The sequence below is a fragment of the Trichomycterus rosablanca genome, chromosome 23 (genome assembly GCF_030014385.1).
Source record: "Trichomycterus rosablanca isolate fTriRos1 chromosome 23, fTriRos1.hap1, whole genome shotgun sequence".
Classification (NCBI taxonomy): domain Eukaryota; kingdom Metazoa; phylum Chordata; class Actinopteri; order Siluriformes; family Trichomycteridae; genus Trichomycterus; species Trichomycterus rosablanca.
Genome location: NC_086010.1, coordinates 19779343 through 19795817, shown reverse-complemented (window position 1 = coordinate 19795817; position 16475 = coordinate 19779343). Strand labels below are relative to the sequence as shown.

General features: G+C 41.2%; 2 protein-coding genes across 2 annotated transcripts in view; one reads left to right on the top strand and one right to left on the bottom strand.

The window, feature by feature from the left end:
- LOC134301207 (uncharacterized) overlaps positions 1-5685 on the bottom strand; it is a 13188-nt gene extending 7503 nt beyond the window's left edge. Inside the window, exons 1-10 of the mRNA XM_062985807.1 lie at positions 5570-5685; positions 4684-4790; positions 4422-4540; positions 3779-3897; positions 3381-3524; positions 2592-2982; positions 1717-1849; positions 747-931; positions 404-646; positions 73-171 (exon numbers count right to left, since the gene is read on the bottom strand). Of these exons, the coding sequence (XP_062841877.1) occupies positions 73-171; positions 404-646; positions 747-931; positions 1717-1849; positions 2592-2982; positions 3381-3524; positions 3779-3897; positions 4422-4540; positions 4684-4790; positions 5570-5584 (1555 nt within the window). The 5' untranslated portion in view covers positions 5585-5685. The remainder of the gene's footprint in view (positions 1-72; positions 172-403; positions 647-746; positions 932-1716; positions 1850-2591; positions 2983-3380; positions 3525-3778; positions 3898-4421; positions 4541-4683; positions 4791-5569) is intronic.
- Positions 5686-10278: 4593 nt separating this feature from the next.
- On the top strand, positions 10279-14073 carry LOC134301075 (anion exchange protein 2-like). The gene is given in 8 exon segments (XM_062985619.1): positions 10279-10374; positions 10860-10949; positions 11092-11222; positions 11224-11256; positions 11406-11659; positions 12862-13031; positions 13486-13659; positions 13993-14073. Coding segments are annotated over 8 exon segments (1029 nt in total).
- The last annotated feature ends 2402 nt before the right edge of the window (positions 14074-16475 follow it).

Below are 16475 nucleotides of genomic sequence, written 5' to 3'. Positions count from 1 at the left end.
CCAATCCAAGTATTCACACCCCTATATAATAATAAAACAATAATAATTAGTACATCTATTAATGAAACTTACGTGTCATTGGGTGTAAACAGGAACCAGTGAGTTTAGAGCAGAATGACAGATTCAGATACTGCAGCTTTACTAACATACTCAGTACTGATAGTCCTTTATCTACAACACACACACACACACACACACACACACACACACACACACACACACACACACACACACACACACAGTTACACTCAGTGCTAATATCTTAATAGTTTGTTATCTACACAGATTAGTGTTTGATTTAAGTTGGCAGTCACATTACTAATTAACAATGTGTTTCGATGCCACATTTAAAAACAAATGCATTAAAGTGAAAATAAGAAACACACACGATGGTTACTGGTACCTGTGATAAGAGCAGAGTTAGCCAGGTTCAGGTGGGTCAGGTGGGTGAATGATGCGAGCTGCTGCAGCAGGGTGTTGGTGGTGTATGGGTAGCTGTTTAGCATTAGCTTCCTGATGGAACAGCCCACAAACAGCTGAAGAGTCCGCGCACTCAACACGCGCTCCGAAATCAAGTGATCCAACAGTCGCTCAGCTAGTTCAGGGGTCAAACCCGAAAAACTGCTGACGTACTGCTTACAGGGAGCTGAGAAATACAGACAGTGAACTATTGTAGAAAGTGTGAGTGTGTTTTGTACTGTGTGTGAGAAGGTGTGTAAGCAAACATGTATATGTGTAATTCTGACCAGTAATCAGGAAGACGGCAGCACTGGTTGCCATGGTAACAAGTTTAGGGACTCTGTAGGTTTTGCTGTGTTGGGGAAGAGGATCAGAGCGATGAGGAGGAGAAGGATGAAGATCAACTCTTTGTAATCGCTGCAGTGCTGCATCACCAGGTAAACGTGCACCCCCTACTGGATCCTCATCCCCCCTTACACACACAAAGACATACCTTTATATCCATAAAATTATATACAGTGGGGGAAATAAGTATTTGATCCCCTGCTGATTTTGTAAGTTTACCCCCTTACAAAGACTTGAACAGTCTATAATTTTTATGGAAGGTTTATTTTAACAGAGAGAGACAGAATATCAACAAAAAATCCAGAAAAAAAACATTAAATAAAAGTTATAAATTAATTTGTATTTCATTAAGGGAAATAAGTATTTGATCCCCTACCAACCAGCAAGAATTCTGACCCCCACAGACCGGTTATGTGCCCATGAGGCACACAAATTAGTCCTGTCCCTGTATAAAAGACTCCTGTCACAGAATCTTCCGTTCAAATCTCTCGACCACCATGGGCAAGACCAAAGAGCTATCAAAGGACGTCAGGGACAACTTTTATTTAATGTTTTTTTTCTGGATTTTTTGTTGATATTCTGTCTCTCTCTGTTAAAATAAACCTTCCATAAAAATTATAGACTGTTCAAGTCTTTGTAAGGGGGTAAACTTACAAAATCAGCAGGGGATCAAATACTTATTTCCCCCACTGTAAATACAGTTATTAATATTTACACACAAACACACACACATATATACAAACCTATTATCTATACATATATACACACACACACACACACACACACACACACATAAACACAACACTGAGTGATCCGCGAGTTCGGATCAGACGTGCTGTTGAATACTAATATTTTGTGTGTGTCTGTGTGTATTATATAAACATATGTGTTTATGTGTGTGTGTTTATGTACCTGAGTCGGTTTCCATGGTCGGGCCAGTGATGTTGATTTTCGTCTCTCATCTCATTAAATAATGGAAAGGGAGGAACCAGCACTGCTTGCTCTTCATCCTCTTCATCTTCAGGTATCAGTCTGTGTCCACGTCCTAACAATAAGAAAACAAACACACACAATGTGTTTAAAAAACATTCAACATGTAAAGATAACACAAATAATTCTGGAGACTGAACACACACTGTTCCAAACACCAGTCCAGACCCACACAACAACCTAAACACCACCAGCAGAGATGAGCCAACAAGCAACTAACACCAGCCCCAACTCGGCATCAAATACCATCCCAGTAAACACCAAACACTGACCCCAAATCACCCCAACACCAGCCCAGCAGCACAACTAAATAAAGAGCCCAACACACCAGTATTCAATCATGCAGCACACCCTGCTGTTGGGAGGGCAAAGTCTACACTCACTACACACACTCAACTGATAATCACACTAATGTGGTTATGGTAGAGTGTGCAATATATACAATCCTGCAGACACAGACCGGTGAATACAGCCAACTATCACATTAAACATCAGAATGTGGAGAAATGTGATCTCAGTGATTTTAAGCGCGGTATGATGTTGAGTTCAGCCGGGCCGGTTTTTAAAACTGCTGTGGGATTTTCACCTCATTTTAATCAAGCCCTTTTTTTATTTGATTCTTTTTATTTTTATTCTTTTATTTGTATTATTCTATTTGTGCAATGTTCTGTCCTGTAAAGCACTTTGAACTCCTGTTGTATGAAAGGTGCATCATAAATAAAGATTATTATTATTCTGTGTGTGTGTGTGTGTGTGTGTGTGTGTGTGTGTGTGTGTGTGTGTGTGTGTGTGTGTACCCCAAACATGAGGAGATTCAGCAGGTGGATCTATGATCGCCTCCTCTGCTGCCGCCTCATCTCGGTGCTGCTGTGGAAACAGTGGTGACGCTGCCGGGGGGTTTAACTCCACTGCACTGTTCTGTACAGGGGGGTCGGTGTGGACAGGGTCAGTGTTACTATCAGCAGGGGGGGTTCGTATCTGCAGGACCAAAGCTGCATTGGGTGAGAGTCCTAAAGAGAACAAAGAATCGCACAACTCTCTCTCACTGAAACTCCGCCGCGGGAAGCCATGAAGCAGTGAAAACGCGGGGAGAGACGGGCGGAGACTGGTCACATGATCAACCACATCACTCAGCAGGGCATTGCTCGGAAAACACACACGCAGAGATTCACCTGAGGGGAGACGGACCTACACACACACACACGTTCCACCCACGTTATACACAGGTTACACACAGGCACATTCTACGTTCATCACACTCGTTCTGCTCTGCACTCAGAAATTAAATCTTATTCTGCATTATGACATTGATTTGATGTTGATTTGATTTTGTGAACGGCAGAGATCAGGACAGAGATATCAAATGATTTATTAGGACGTCATGCTGAATTAGGTGTACAGGTATGAAGGGCCTTGGTAAGTGTCTCTCTAAACGAGCTCCAACAGTTCCAGTACTGAGATGGATGAACAACCATCTCTACACCCTCCATAAATCAGACCTTAATGAAGGAGGTTTAATGGAGGTCAGTGTTGATTGAAAGGCAGATGAGGACCGTAAGCTAGTGTATGAGTGTGTGTGCACTAACCATCAGTACAGTGGTATTACTGCTGACAGGTTCTTCGTGTTTCTTTGATTCGGTGCTGGTAGATGAAGTGCTGGAGCTGCTGGTGTGTTTCTCCTGCTGAGCTTGACGGTCGTCTGCTATTCTTTTTAGGATCAACTCTTTCTCCTTACACACACACAGCACACAGAGGTGCACATGAATAGATGGACAGATAAATACAAACTTCATTTTGCAAAATGCAAGAAAAAAACTCTAATCTGTGATTTTTAAAACATTTAATAGACAAAATTTAAAAAGTAAAAAAGATTTATAATGTATTTACTAATCAAATACACTGTATTTAGCAAATATAAAGACATTTAGAATTTGATGGAGTAACCTAACCCTAGACATAAGCATGTTTAGATGAAGAGGCATACCTGCTGATGCTGTAACCTGTGTGCTCGAGCGAGCTGGGCGTCTCTCTCTCTCTGCTGAATAATAAATCCATCATTGTGTTGAAGGCGAGATTTTATTGGTTCACGTTCTACTGCAGAAACTTCCAATCAGAAGAAAATGAACATTAATAATCAATAAAGAATCATTTTACTGTTCCAGCATGACAGCACAGTCTTAACAGGGTTAGAAACATCTAATAATTAAACAGTATCAGAAATAAAACGTCTGATAACTCTTACCTGATTATTATCAGACATTAAAGTGTGATTAGATTATTATAATCATCAGAATTTCACAGTTTTACCCAGTTCACATGTTTAATCACTACTGACCTGTGCTGGTTTAAAGTGTTGTGCCTCGTGCACACTAACCCCCTTTTAACCTATAACTGAGATTATCAGTGTTTAGTCATGTAGCATCACTCCACCCTAACTCTAACCCTAATCCTAGTCCTAACCCTAATTACAGCCTAGCGAGTCAGTGAGAGATCGAGGAAAAACTGAGAAAGTAACAGAATGAAAAGCATGAAAAGCATCAGGGGGTGTAGCAGTGATTGATGGACCACAGTAAACCACACAGAGATGTTTGTAGTTTAGGGAAGCAGTTAAAGTGAGTGTTCAGTACCTGCAGTCTCAGCCGGGGGTCCTGCAGGGTGTTTAGGAGGATTAAACGCCGCAAAAGCATTAGTGTCCGGTTCAGTGTGTTTCAGCAGTGTGTGTCTCATCCCACCGTACTGTAGAATCCTGCATGTGAACACATTACACACCCACACATACTATACTCACTAATTAAACCTCAATGTTCAGATATAAAAATGTAAATGTATGTGTAAAATAATAATAATAATAATAATAATAATAATAAACTTTATTTTATTATTATTTACCATTCAGCAGCTTCTGATGGTGAAAAACAGCCGGCATTTAGAGCTGCTCGAATCTGATCCTCACTGAATCCCATCTCACCCAGCAACATCAACAATTCTCTTAGAGTCTGGAACACACACACATGATATATACACACTGATACTGTCCACACACACACTCTATAAGTTGTTTGTGTGTGTGTGTGTGTGTGTGAAAGTGGGGGGCCCTTAGGGATCACTGATATATCACCTGATCAGTGTTAGATTAAACATTTCTATCTTGGAAGAAGGATGGAAGTGATCTTTTTCAGGATGTTACGTTGGTTTGTTACTTATCAGTAAATAAACAACATGAACGAGATCAGTTTCTCTAATGAGGCCAAGGGCAGTTCACACAGAATCGACCCTGGCTGCTCGAGAGGGGAATTGAACCCAGACCCTACCTGCAGTGAAGTGACAGTGCCACCCACTGCACCACCCATTATTATTATTATTATTAGTTTATTATTATTTCATTATAATTAGTAATAGTAGTGATAGTATTATTATTACTTTTATTTTAATAATTATTTTATTAATATAATGTGAAATGAAAAGCTAAATGAGCTGCTATAATAAAAAGTGAATTATTGATTATGTGATTATTTATTAGGAAGTTATTTTGATATGAAATTAATAATAAAGTTAAACTGTATTAAACACTGTTACTGTATATAACAGAATATTTAATTTTACCATCATTTAGGAAATATTACTTTAAATCATATAATAATTAATAATGTTTGAATTTTGCTGGGACTGTTAGCATTGTTAGCTGAGCTGCTAATTTAATCTGATCATAATCTGCGCTAAAAATAACGATGCTAACACCGTAAAGTAAAAGTTTATATAAAGTAATAAATCTCACCGTCTCTGCTGCCATTAATCCCCTTTAATCCAGTTTATTTTGAATATAAATTTGTTATGAGTTTTAGATAAACTTTATTGTTTTGTTTACAGTGCAGTTCTGTATAGAGAAGGCGGGGCTTATCACCACCACTTCCGCCTTCTTCCACTTCTTAGTTCTGAGGGAACAGTGTGTGTACAGTGCGCCGCTTGCAGGACATTTTCTGTTACTGCACTTACTTTAAATAGTGGTTAATAAATAAAAATTCAGCTTAATCACTGTTGAAGTGTATTAATAAAACTCTCTGTGTGTGTGTGTGTGTGTGTGTGTGTGTGTGTGTGTGTGTGTGTGTGTGTGTGTGTGTGTGTGAAATTACAATAGGGTTAGGGTTAGTGTTCTAAGATATCTTAACAGCTATGTTGAGATATCTTAGAACACTATTATAAAACCACCAAAACCTTTGAAAACCCACTAAAACCTCATTTACTTTGATTTCCTTCAGGATGTTTCACTTCCCAGCACCGTGGTTCTGTGGTTCTGGTTTCACTGGCCTCAGACCCCTTTATCCAGTCTTAGTTCCACCTCGTTGGTTTTACTATGAAGCTCAAGCCCTTTTCTTCCATTTCCCTAGGTCCAGTCCCCCAGTATATTGTGTGTATTGAACTGTGTGTGGGTGTGTGGGTGTGTGTGTGTGTGTGTGGGTGTGTGTGTGGGTGTCTATCAGTGGGAGTCTTGTTACTCATTACACACTGTCTCATTACTTTACGTCACTATAGTAACGACTTCTTTACTCGTTATCCTCATTTCTCCTCTGTTGTGTATCAGGTGTGTGTTGGATTTGTGTGTATTGTAAATTGTGTATTGTGTATTGTATCGTCATCGGGATGCGCCAACTCTGGAACAGGAGCGCCATCGGGATGCGCCAACTCGGGAACAGGAGCGCCATCGGGATGCGCCAACTCGGGAACAGGAGCGCCATCGGGATGCGCCAACTCGGGAACAGGAGCGCCATCGGGATGCGCCAACTCGGGAACAGGAGCGCCATCGGGATGCGCCAACTCGGGAACAGGAGCGCCATCGGGATGCGCCAACTCGGGAACAGAAATCAACTGCGGTGAGCCTGGCGAAGAAGCTTCGGGAGTCAGCTGCGATGAGCCTGGCGAAGAGGCTTCGGGAGTCAGCTGCGGTGAGCCTGGCGAAGAGGCTTCGGGAGTCAGCTGCGGTGAGCCTGGCGAAGAGGCTTCGGGAGTCAGCTGCGGTGAGCCTGGCGAAGAGGCTTCGGGAGTCAGCTGCGGTGAGCCTGGCGAAGAGGCTTCGGGAGTCAGCTGCGGTGAGCCTGGCGAAGAGGATTCGGGAGTCAGCTGCGGTGAGCCTGGCGAAGAGGCTTCGGGAGTCAGCTGCGATGAGCCTGGCGAAGAGGCTTCGGGAGTCAGCTGCGGTAAGCCTGGCGAAGAGGCTTCGGGAGTCAGCTGCGTTGACCCTTGAATAGAGGCGTCCGGAGTCAGCTGCGTGGACCCTTGAGAAGAGGCGTCCGGAGTCAGCTGCGAGGACCCTGGCGAAGAGGCGTCCGGAGTCAGCTGCGAGGACCCTTGAGAGGTGTCCGAAGTCACTTGAGAAAACACTGGAGAAACGTCATTCAGCTGCGAGGACCCTGCAGAGGCGTCCGAAGTCACTTGGGAAAACACTGGAGAAATGTCATTCAGCTGTGAGGACCCTGGAGAGGCGTCCGAAACCAGCTGCGAAAACACTAGAGAAACATCACTCAGCTGTGAGGACCCTGGAGAGGCGTCCGAAGTCACTTGGGAGAACACTGGAGAAACGTCATTCAGCTGCGAGGACCCTGGAGAGGCGTCCGAAGTCAGCTGCAAAAATCCTTGAGAAACTCCTTGAAACAACGGTGAGGACCCTGGAGAGGTGTCCGAAGTCACTTGCGAAAACACTGGAGAACGTAAAGCTACCCAAACAGGCAGGATACAGTCATAAACTTTCCTCATAAACGCCTTGGACTGACCACGAGTCACGGAAACAGACGGACCTGGCAAAGGACTCACCCGAACCTGAGCATCTGAAAATTGATCTCGCATGAGTCCCTCAAACCCCTGCACTGAGTTGAGCTCAGCTCCCTTCTCAGTCCAGAGCCACCTAGCCCATTTGCGAGCTGCACCACTCAGCCGAGACATCATAAACAGCACTTGCTGTCTTTCAGTGGGCTGAGGATCGCTAAGGTACTGCAAATAGAGCCGGCTCTGCAGAAGGAATCCTTCAACACTGTGGTTGCTTCCATCATAGGGAGCTGGCCTACTAAGTGCAAAGGTCTGCGGGAACCTCATGGAGTCAAACTCCGGAAAATTACTAACACTAAACATCTCGCTGTGTCCTAGTGGGAGGGGTTATTATGTCACGAGGGGGTGAGGACGAGACGAAAAGGGGCGGACACACACGCTGAGATGTATAAGAAAACCAGGATTTATTAAAGACTTAAACAAGGGAATGACAAGAGTATGGAACATGAACTAGGTACACGGACTGGGAATATAAACTAGGGATACAGACTAAACACGGGTTAGGAACATAGGCTAAACATAAGCTAGGAACACTGGCTAAACACAGGCTAGGAACACTGGCTAAACACAGGCTAGGAACACTGGCTAAACACAGGCTAGGAACACTGGCTAAACACAGGCTAGGAACACAAACTAGGAACTGACTACAAACAAATGCAAGAAACATAGAGCAAACCAGAGTCCAAAGAAACCAAAGTAATCACCTGAGGAAGTCCAACACAAACAAGTCAAAAATAACCACCATAAACCAAAATAACCCCTGCCAGCCTGTTCCTCAGCTCTCCTTATAAAAGGTCCCTGATTAGGATCAGCTGGGGCTGATTGCTCAGGGGGACCAATCAGGAGTGAGGCATGGCAGGAGTGAGTGTGCTCACCGAGAAGAGGGGCGTGGCACACACGAGCACACCGAGGCCAGCAGTGTGACAATTTGTATGAATATACTTAGGTACACATACATACAGTGTATCACAAAAGTGAGTACACCCCTCACATTTCTGCAGATATTTAAGTATATCTTTTCATGGGACAACACTGACAAAATGACACTTTGACACAATGAAAAGTAGTCTGTGTGCAGCTTATATAACAGTGTAAATTTATTCTTCCCTCAAAATAACTCAATATACAGCCATTAATGTCTAAACCACCGGCAAGAAAAGTGAGTACACCCCTTAGTGAAAGTTCCTGAAGTGTCAATATTTTGTGTGGCCACCATTATTTCCCAGAACTGCCTTAACTCTCCTGGGCATGGAGTTTACCAGAGCTTCACAGGTTGCCACTGGAATGCTTTTCCACTCCTCCATGACGACATCACGGAGCTGGCGGATATTCGAGACTTTGCGCTCCTCCACCTTCCGCTTGAGGATGCCCCAAAGATGTTCTATTGGGTTTAGGTCTGGAGACATGCTTGGCCAGTCCATCACCTTTACCCTCAGCCTCTTCAATAAAGCAGTGGTCGTCTTAGAGGTGTGTTTGAGGTCATTATCATGCTGGAACACTGCCCTGCGACCCAGTTTCCGGAGGGAGGGGATCATGCTCTGCTTCAGTATTTCACAGTACATATTGGAGTTCATGTGTCCCTCAATGAAATGTAACTCCCCAACACCTGCTGCACTCATGCAGCCCCAGACCATGGCATTCCCACCACCATGCTTGACTGTAGGCATGACACACTTATCTTTGTACTCCTCACCTGATTGCCGCCACACATGCTTGAGACCATCTGAACCAAACAAATTAATCTTGGTCTCATCAGACCATAGGACATGGTTCCAGTAATCCATGTCCTTTGTTGACATGTCTTCAGCAAACTGTTTGCGGGCTTTCTTGTGTAGAGACTTCAGAAGAGGCTTCCTTCTGGGGTGACAGCCATGCAGACCAATTTGATGTAGTGTGCGGCGTATGGTCTGAGCACTGACAGGCTGACCCCCCACCTTTTCAATCTCTGCAGCAATGCTGACAGCACTCCTGCGCCTATCTTTCAAAGACAGCAGTTGGATGTGATGCTGAGCACGTGCACTCAGCTTCTTTGGACGACCAACGCGAGGTCTGTTCTGAGTGGACCCTGCTCTTTTAAAACGCTGGATGATCTTGGCCACTGTGCTGCAGCTCAGTTTCAGGGTGTTGGCAATCTTCTTGTAGCCTTGGCCATCTTCATGTAGCACAACAATTCGTCTTTTAAGATCCTCAGAGAGTTCTTTGCCATGAGGTGCCATGTTGGAACTTTCAGTGACCAGTATGAGAGAGTGTGAGAGCTGTACTACTAAATTGAACACACCTGCTCCCTATGCACACCTGAGACCTAGTAACACTAACAAATCACATGACATTTTGGAGGGAAAATGACAAGCAGTGCTCAATTTGGACATTTAGGGGTGTAGTCTCTTAGGGGTGTACTCACTTTTGTTGCCGGTGGTTTAGACATTAATGGCTGTATATTGAGTTATTTTGAGGGAAGAATAAATTTACACTGTTATATAAGCTGCACACAGACTACTTTTCATTGTGTCAAAGTGTCATTTTGTCAGTGTTGTCCCATGAAAAGATATACTTAAATATCTGCAGAAATGTGAGGGGTGTACTCACTTTTGTGATACACTGTACATGTATATACGCTCAGTCCTTAGTGTTCACCGTTGTCTACGAATGCTGGAGTTATAGAGCCTTATGGCTCTTTGTACGAATGACCTTTTTAATCTGTCCGTGGAGCAGCTCAGTGACAGCAGTCTGTCACTAAACATACTCCTCTGTTTTACAACAACAGTGTGCAGGGGGTGGTTCACATTGTCCATGATGGAGTGAAGTTTGCTTAGTGTCCTTCTTTCAGCCACAGTCACCAGAGATTCCAGTTCAACTCCAACCACTGCCCCAGCACGGCTGATCAATTTGTCCAGCCATGCTTCGTCTTTCTTCTTAATACTGCCACCCCAGCACAGCACAGCATAGAAAAGGACACTGGCGACCACAGACTGATAAAACATGTGGAGAAGTTTCCTGCAAATGTTAAAGGACCTCAGCCTTCTTAGGAAGTAGAGCCGGCTCTGTCCTTTCTTGTACAATATGTCTGTGTTAGCTGACCAGTCCAGTTTGTCATCCAGATGCAGTAATTCCCTACAGTCATTTTCCAATATTCCAGAAATAAACATTTAGGCCTCTGAGTGATTTCAGGGGGTAAAATTCAATGTTTTTAGTAGTTTAACTTTACAGTCTTTGATTTTAAACTTTTCCTGTGTGACTGTGTGTTCCAGCTGAGGAGGGTCATTGGAGATTTTGGAGTTCCTATAGCGATCTTCATTATGGTGCTGGTGGACTACAGTGTACAGGATACATACACACAGGTCAGAACCACGAGTTAGCGTTCATTATTACTCAGAGAGAAAACTGATATGAGACAGAATTCAGGACTGCAGCATCAGTGGCGACCAACAGATCCCAGATCAGTAAGAGCTGCTGTTTGGTGTTGGTGTTCTGTGTGAGCAGAAGCTGAGTGTTCCTCATGGATTCTTTGTAACGAGTCCTGATAAACGAGGTTGGATCATTAATCCTCTCGGCTCTGATGACAAGTTTCCTGTGTGGATGATGGTGGCCAGCGCACTTCTTGCTCTAGGGTTAGCTAACCCTAACCCTGGAAACTCAGATCACCACGTGAGTAACTTCATCTGAATCTAAATAAACAGATCTAAGTTAATAACAATTAACAAAAGTTATAATAATACAATAACATAATAATGATGATAATAATAATAAATAATGTATGATTGTGTGTGTGTGTGTGTGTGTGTGTATGTTTGCAGGTTAATAGTAAGTAAAAAGGAGAGGATGTTAGTTAAAGGATCAGGGTTCCACTTGGATCTGTTACTGATTGTTTGTACCGGGGGAACCTGTGCCATTTTTGGGTTGCCATGGATGGCGGCGGCAACCGTGAGATCGGTAACCCATGTAAACGCTCTGACGGTGATGAGTAGCGCTGTGGCCCCTGGAGACAAACCAAGAATTCAAGAGGTGAAAGAGCAGAGAGTGACAGGACTGCTGGTGGCGCTGTTGGTGGGTAGGTATTAACTCTCTGTTTACAGCCAGTGCCATGAAGATACCCAGATAAACTCTCATCAAAACATCCACCTACAACAACACACAACACCCGTCACCATCTCTCTCATTCATCACATTCAATCCATCTAATACATCTAATATTTATTTCATCTTATACTGACCCGGTGTGTATGGTAGTCAAGTCAACTTTATTTATATAGCGCTTTTTACAATAGACATTGTCTCAAAGCAACTTTACAAAATCCAGGACCAACAGATACAAAAAACCCCTGTTGAGCAAGCCGAGGGCGACTGTGGCAAGGAAAAACTCCCTAAAAATTACAGCAAGAAACCTTGAGAGGAACCAGACTCAGCAGGGCCCATCCTTCTTGGGTGGCCAGGAGGATACTTTAAATAAATACACGATTTACACAGAGCATACGAACACAGAATTAAATGATCTAAAAGTTATAACTGGTAATAAATAGATAAATAATAATAGAGTTGTTCTTCGGTGTAGTCTTCAATAATGTCTGTAGTGATTTCTTGTCATTCTTGGTGAAATTACTCCAGACCAGTCACATCCAGCAGGAGCAGCATAGTTGTCACGGCAGTCTCGACTTTAATCCTTAACCTCGGTGGGTGAACAGGTTTCCATCAGAACGCCTTTGGAGTAAAACAACAAAGAATGTAGTTAATAATGTACAATGCTAGTTGAGTAAAACAGTTTTACAGAGAGTTTTAGACTCCGGCAGCCCTAATTATTACAGCAGAACTAAAAGGGAGAGCGAGCAGGTAACAAGGTCATGAAGGCTTTCACAGGACATCAGCGCCCACCTCTCCTACCCAAACCGGAGTGATTGGACAAGAGAGGCAGAACGACAGCAACCCAACATCCCTGATCACCACAAGTTTCTATGACCAAGAACCCCCATGGTAGTGTTCATTCTGATACCCACACTCAGTACATTCCTAACACTGCAATATAACTGTAACTGTACAGCCGTGTTTAGTTCAGCACAATCATTGTGTAGAAGCTGTTTATGATCATTGTATGATCAGTGTATGATCAGTGATCGCTGTATGATGTGTTTATGACTATGTATGATCAGTGTTTGATCTGTGTATGATGTGTTTATGACCATGTATGATGTGTTTATGACCGTGTATGATGTGTTTATGACCGTGTATAATGTGTGTGTTACATGTGGGGGTGTTTAGGACTCTCCATTGTGATCGGGGAGGTGTTGAGTTTGATTCCCCTGGCTGTATTATTTGGAATTTTTCTCTACATGGGTGTGATGTCACTAAGTGGCATTCAGCTTAGTGAGAGAATCAAACTGCTGCTGATGCCCACAAAGTACCACCCTGATCACGTCTATGTACGCAAGGTAACCCTTATTTAACCCTTAACTCCACACACTATCACACAATCAGGTACTGTTTAACTCAACTCACTATTTAAACTTTTATCTTTTATTTCAGTTAAATTACAGAATTATTCCTTTATTTTCATGATCTTTAAAAATGATTAGCACCACATCATTTTTCTCACCACAGTTCTTCTCACTGGAAAATCTTGGGATTCTTTAGCACTAAGCACCTCATGCTAACATAGCACTGTGCTAATGTCGCCAAATTCCAACAGAACAAAACCAAACCGCTCACAACAAAATCTTAGGGTTAGGGTTAGAGTTAGAGTTAGAGTTAGGGTTGGGGTTAGGGTTTGTCAAAACTGAAGAGAATTATTGAGAATGAATTTGTTTATTCAGTGATCTTCTGATGAGAGTTACCCTTAGTGTTTCATCAACATTGTGTGTGTGTGTGTGTGTGTGTGTGTTACAGGTGAGGACTCTGCGTATGCATTTGTTTACAGTGGTACAGTTGGTGTGTTTGGCAGGGTTGTGGGCAGTCATGTCAACATCGGTATCACTGGCGTTTCCCTTCGTCCTAATCCTGACTATACCACTTAAAATGTTCCTTTTGTCCAGAATATTTACCTCCAGAGAGATGCAGTGTGTAAGAACTGCTGTTTAAATAATTTATACAGCGACTGGCTCACTCTCACCGTCTCACTCTCACTGTCTCACTCTCATTGTCTCATTCTCATCGCCTCTCTCTCACCGTCTCACTCTCATCGTCTCATTCTCATCGTCTCTCTCTCACCGTCTCACTCTCACTGTCTCACTCTCATTGTCTCATTCTCATCGCCTCTCTCTCACCGTCTCACTCTCATCGTCTCACTCTCACCATCTCACTCTCATTGTCTCACTCTCACCGTCTCACTCTCATCGTCTCACTCTCACCATCTCACACTCACCGTCTCACTCTTACTGTCTGTCTGTCTCAAAGCTGGATGCTGATGATGGAGAGCCCACGTTTGATGAGAAGGAGGGCGAGTACGAGTACACAGAGCTGCACATGCCAGTCTGATAAACAAAAATAAATCAGGGGGTCCAAGAGAACCAACCGCCCTAAACAACCGAGTCTCTTTATAACTTTTAAAATCATGTTAACCAGCATTTTTAATATGAACATAAAATCATGATACTGGATTAATATTGTCATATTGTTACTTTTTATTCATTATTATTAATATTAATATGTAGGATTAATTGATGGTTAAATCCTGCTTAATAGATGTTTAATTTAAATTTGTTTTAATGTTTTTATTGAATTTGTACAGATTATTTATGTGTTTATTTGATTATGATGCTAAATTAGTTGTGTTAAAGTTGTGTAATAATTTACTTTTAGCATGTAAGCTAACAGTAACTGTGTGTAAACCAGGCATTAATGTATTATCATTTTCAAGTGAACACAGTTTAATGATGTACAAATAGACTGTTCGTTGGTAAATGCTAATGCTATTCATGTCTAATCATATTAATCATAATAATTTTTAGTGAGGTAGTTTATAACCCTGTGTTTGGCGGTTTGAAAATAATTGAAGATGACAAACAGAATTTATCATTTTATTTTGTAATAAAATCTAATTTAACTGAACATTTTAATGTCACTTTACTAAAATTCCATTTTATGAAATATGTTGAGCTTTATTGCTAATGTTTAGCTACTTCACTAACACTTCATAAAAGATTGTTTCATTATAATAAATATTGATTTCATTAATGTGACACTATAATGTATAAAGTGCATAAATACTCTTTTATTTCTGTGTCATTTAGTAGCAAATGTGAATTAACAATAAAGAAATTATATTTTAAGTTATGGAATCCTGTGGGTTTAGATTTTTGGTGAGTTATTGAAGCTGGTTTTGTGTGTTTTTAATAATAAACAGTTTGTGATATTAATAAATAATAAATCAAATTCTGTTCAAAAATCCTTTTTCTAAAGTTATAATTTTCTAACACAAAAACGTTTTAATGTGGAACAATTCATGTTTTAGGACATTTATTATTATATTATAAAAAAGTTTAACTGTTTAGATTTAAAAAACAATTATTAATCTAAATGATTCACTTACAGTCCTGATCTAAATCACCTAATTTTTACCTAAAAATCAAGTAAACAAACTAAAAAATTGCACTTTTGTGTTAGTGCGTGATGACTAATTATTGTGAAAACAAAACATTATAATTGTTAATAAAAATGGTTAATTAATTAATAGAATGTACTAATTCATTTCGATTAGATTAATTAGAATCGGCTGTAGTTATTATTAGTTAAGTTTTAGTCTTCACAGTTTTCACAAATGTAATGGCATTAATAAATAAAATAAAAATTAAATGGTTATTTTGAGGTTGTTGATGGCGTGCTGCAGTTCTACCGAGTGACCACTAGATGTCATCAGTAGTTTTGAAACATTATTGATGAGTTTTAATTGTTTTTATTTTTCTATCCTGAAGTTTCAGGCTTTTCAGTTTTGTATTTAAAAGTGTTTCTCAGCTCCATGTTGCTGTTTTAATGTAGGTACATTCAATTATTGTTTGTTTCATCAGCGCTTTATCCTGGTCAGGATTGCGGTGGGTCTGATTCATTGGGTAAAAGACAGAAAACGAAACATTAATTCAGTCACGAGCAAAATCAGAAACTAATTTGTTTAGATTGTAGGAAAATGTAGATAAGAAATAATCTGAATTCTAAACACCAACTAATGTACTAATGTTCATAACATCATAGGTGTAATGATCAACCTCCATTCAATCACAGTGATGTTTTCATCTGATCATCACATGTTCTCCACTTTAAATCAATATTATTTCAACATCTGAACTTTACCTCTTCTGCACTGTTTGGTTTAAATTTCACCTCGAATGTTCAAACTGGACCAGAGAGCACAAAGTTTTCTAAATGAACATTAAATTCACTTTGCTTTTGTAAAGCCTGTTACCATTAAGATGTAAAAATTCATCTGTAACAAGTTAAAACCAGTCTGGTTTATTTTGATGGGATAAAAATCTAAGTTTGTTTACCATTAAGATTAAATTGTTTGGTCTGATTCTGAATGTTTTGTTCCTGCCATGTTAATATTTAACCACATGAAGCCAAAACTTCAGTGTGAACACAGAGTGTTTTTAGTCTGAGAGTAAAGTCAGAGTGTAGTGAGAGTAAAGTGAGTGTATTGAGTGTATTAAGAGTGTATTGAGAGTAAAGTGAGAGTGTATTGAGTGTATTAAGAGTGTAGTGAGAGTAAAGTGAGAGTGTATTAAGAGTGTATTGAGAGTGCAGTGAGAGTGTGATGATGGTGAGATTGGTGTTTGCGGTGTTTATTGGATTTGCCGTGTTAAACGTGTGTGAAGGTGAACGTGAGCTGATGAATTTATCAGATTTGTACGTTACTGGTGTGAAACTTGCCGAGCAGCAGATAAACA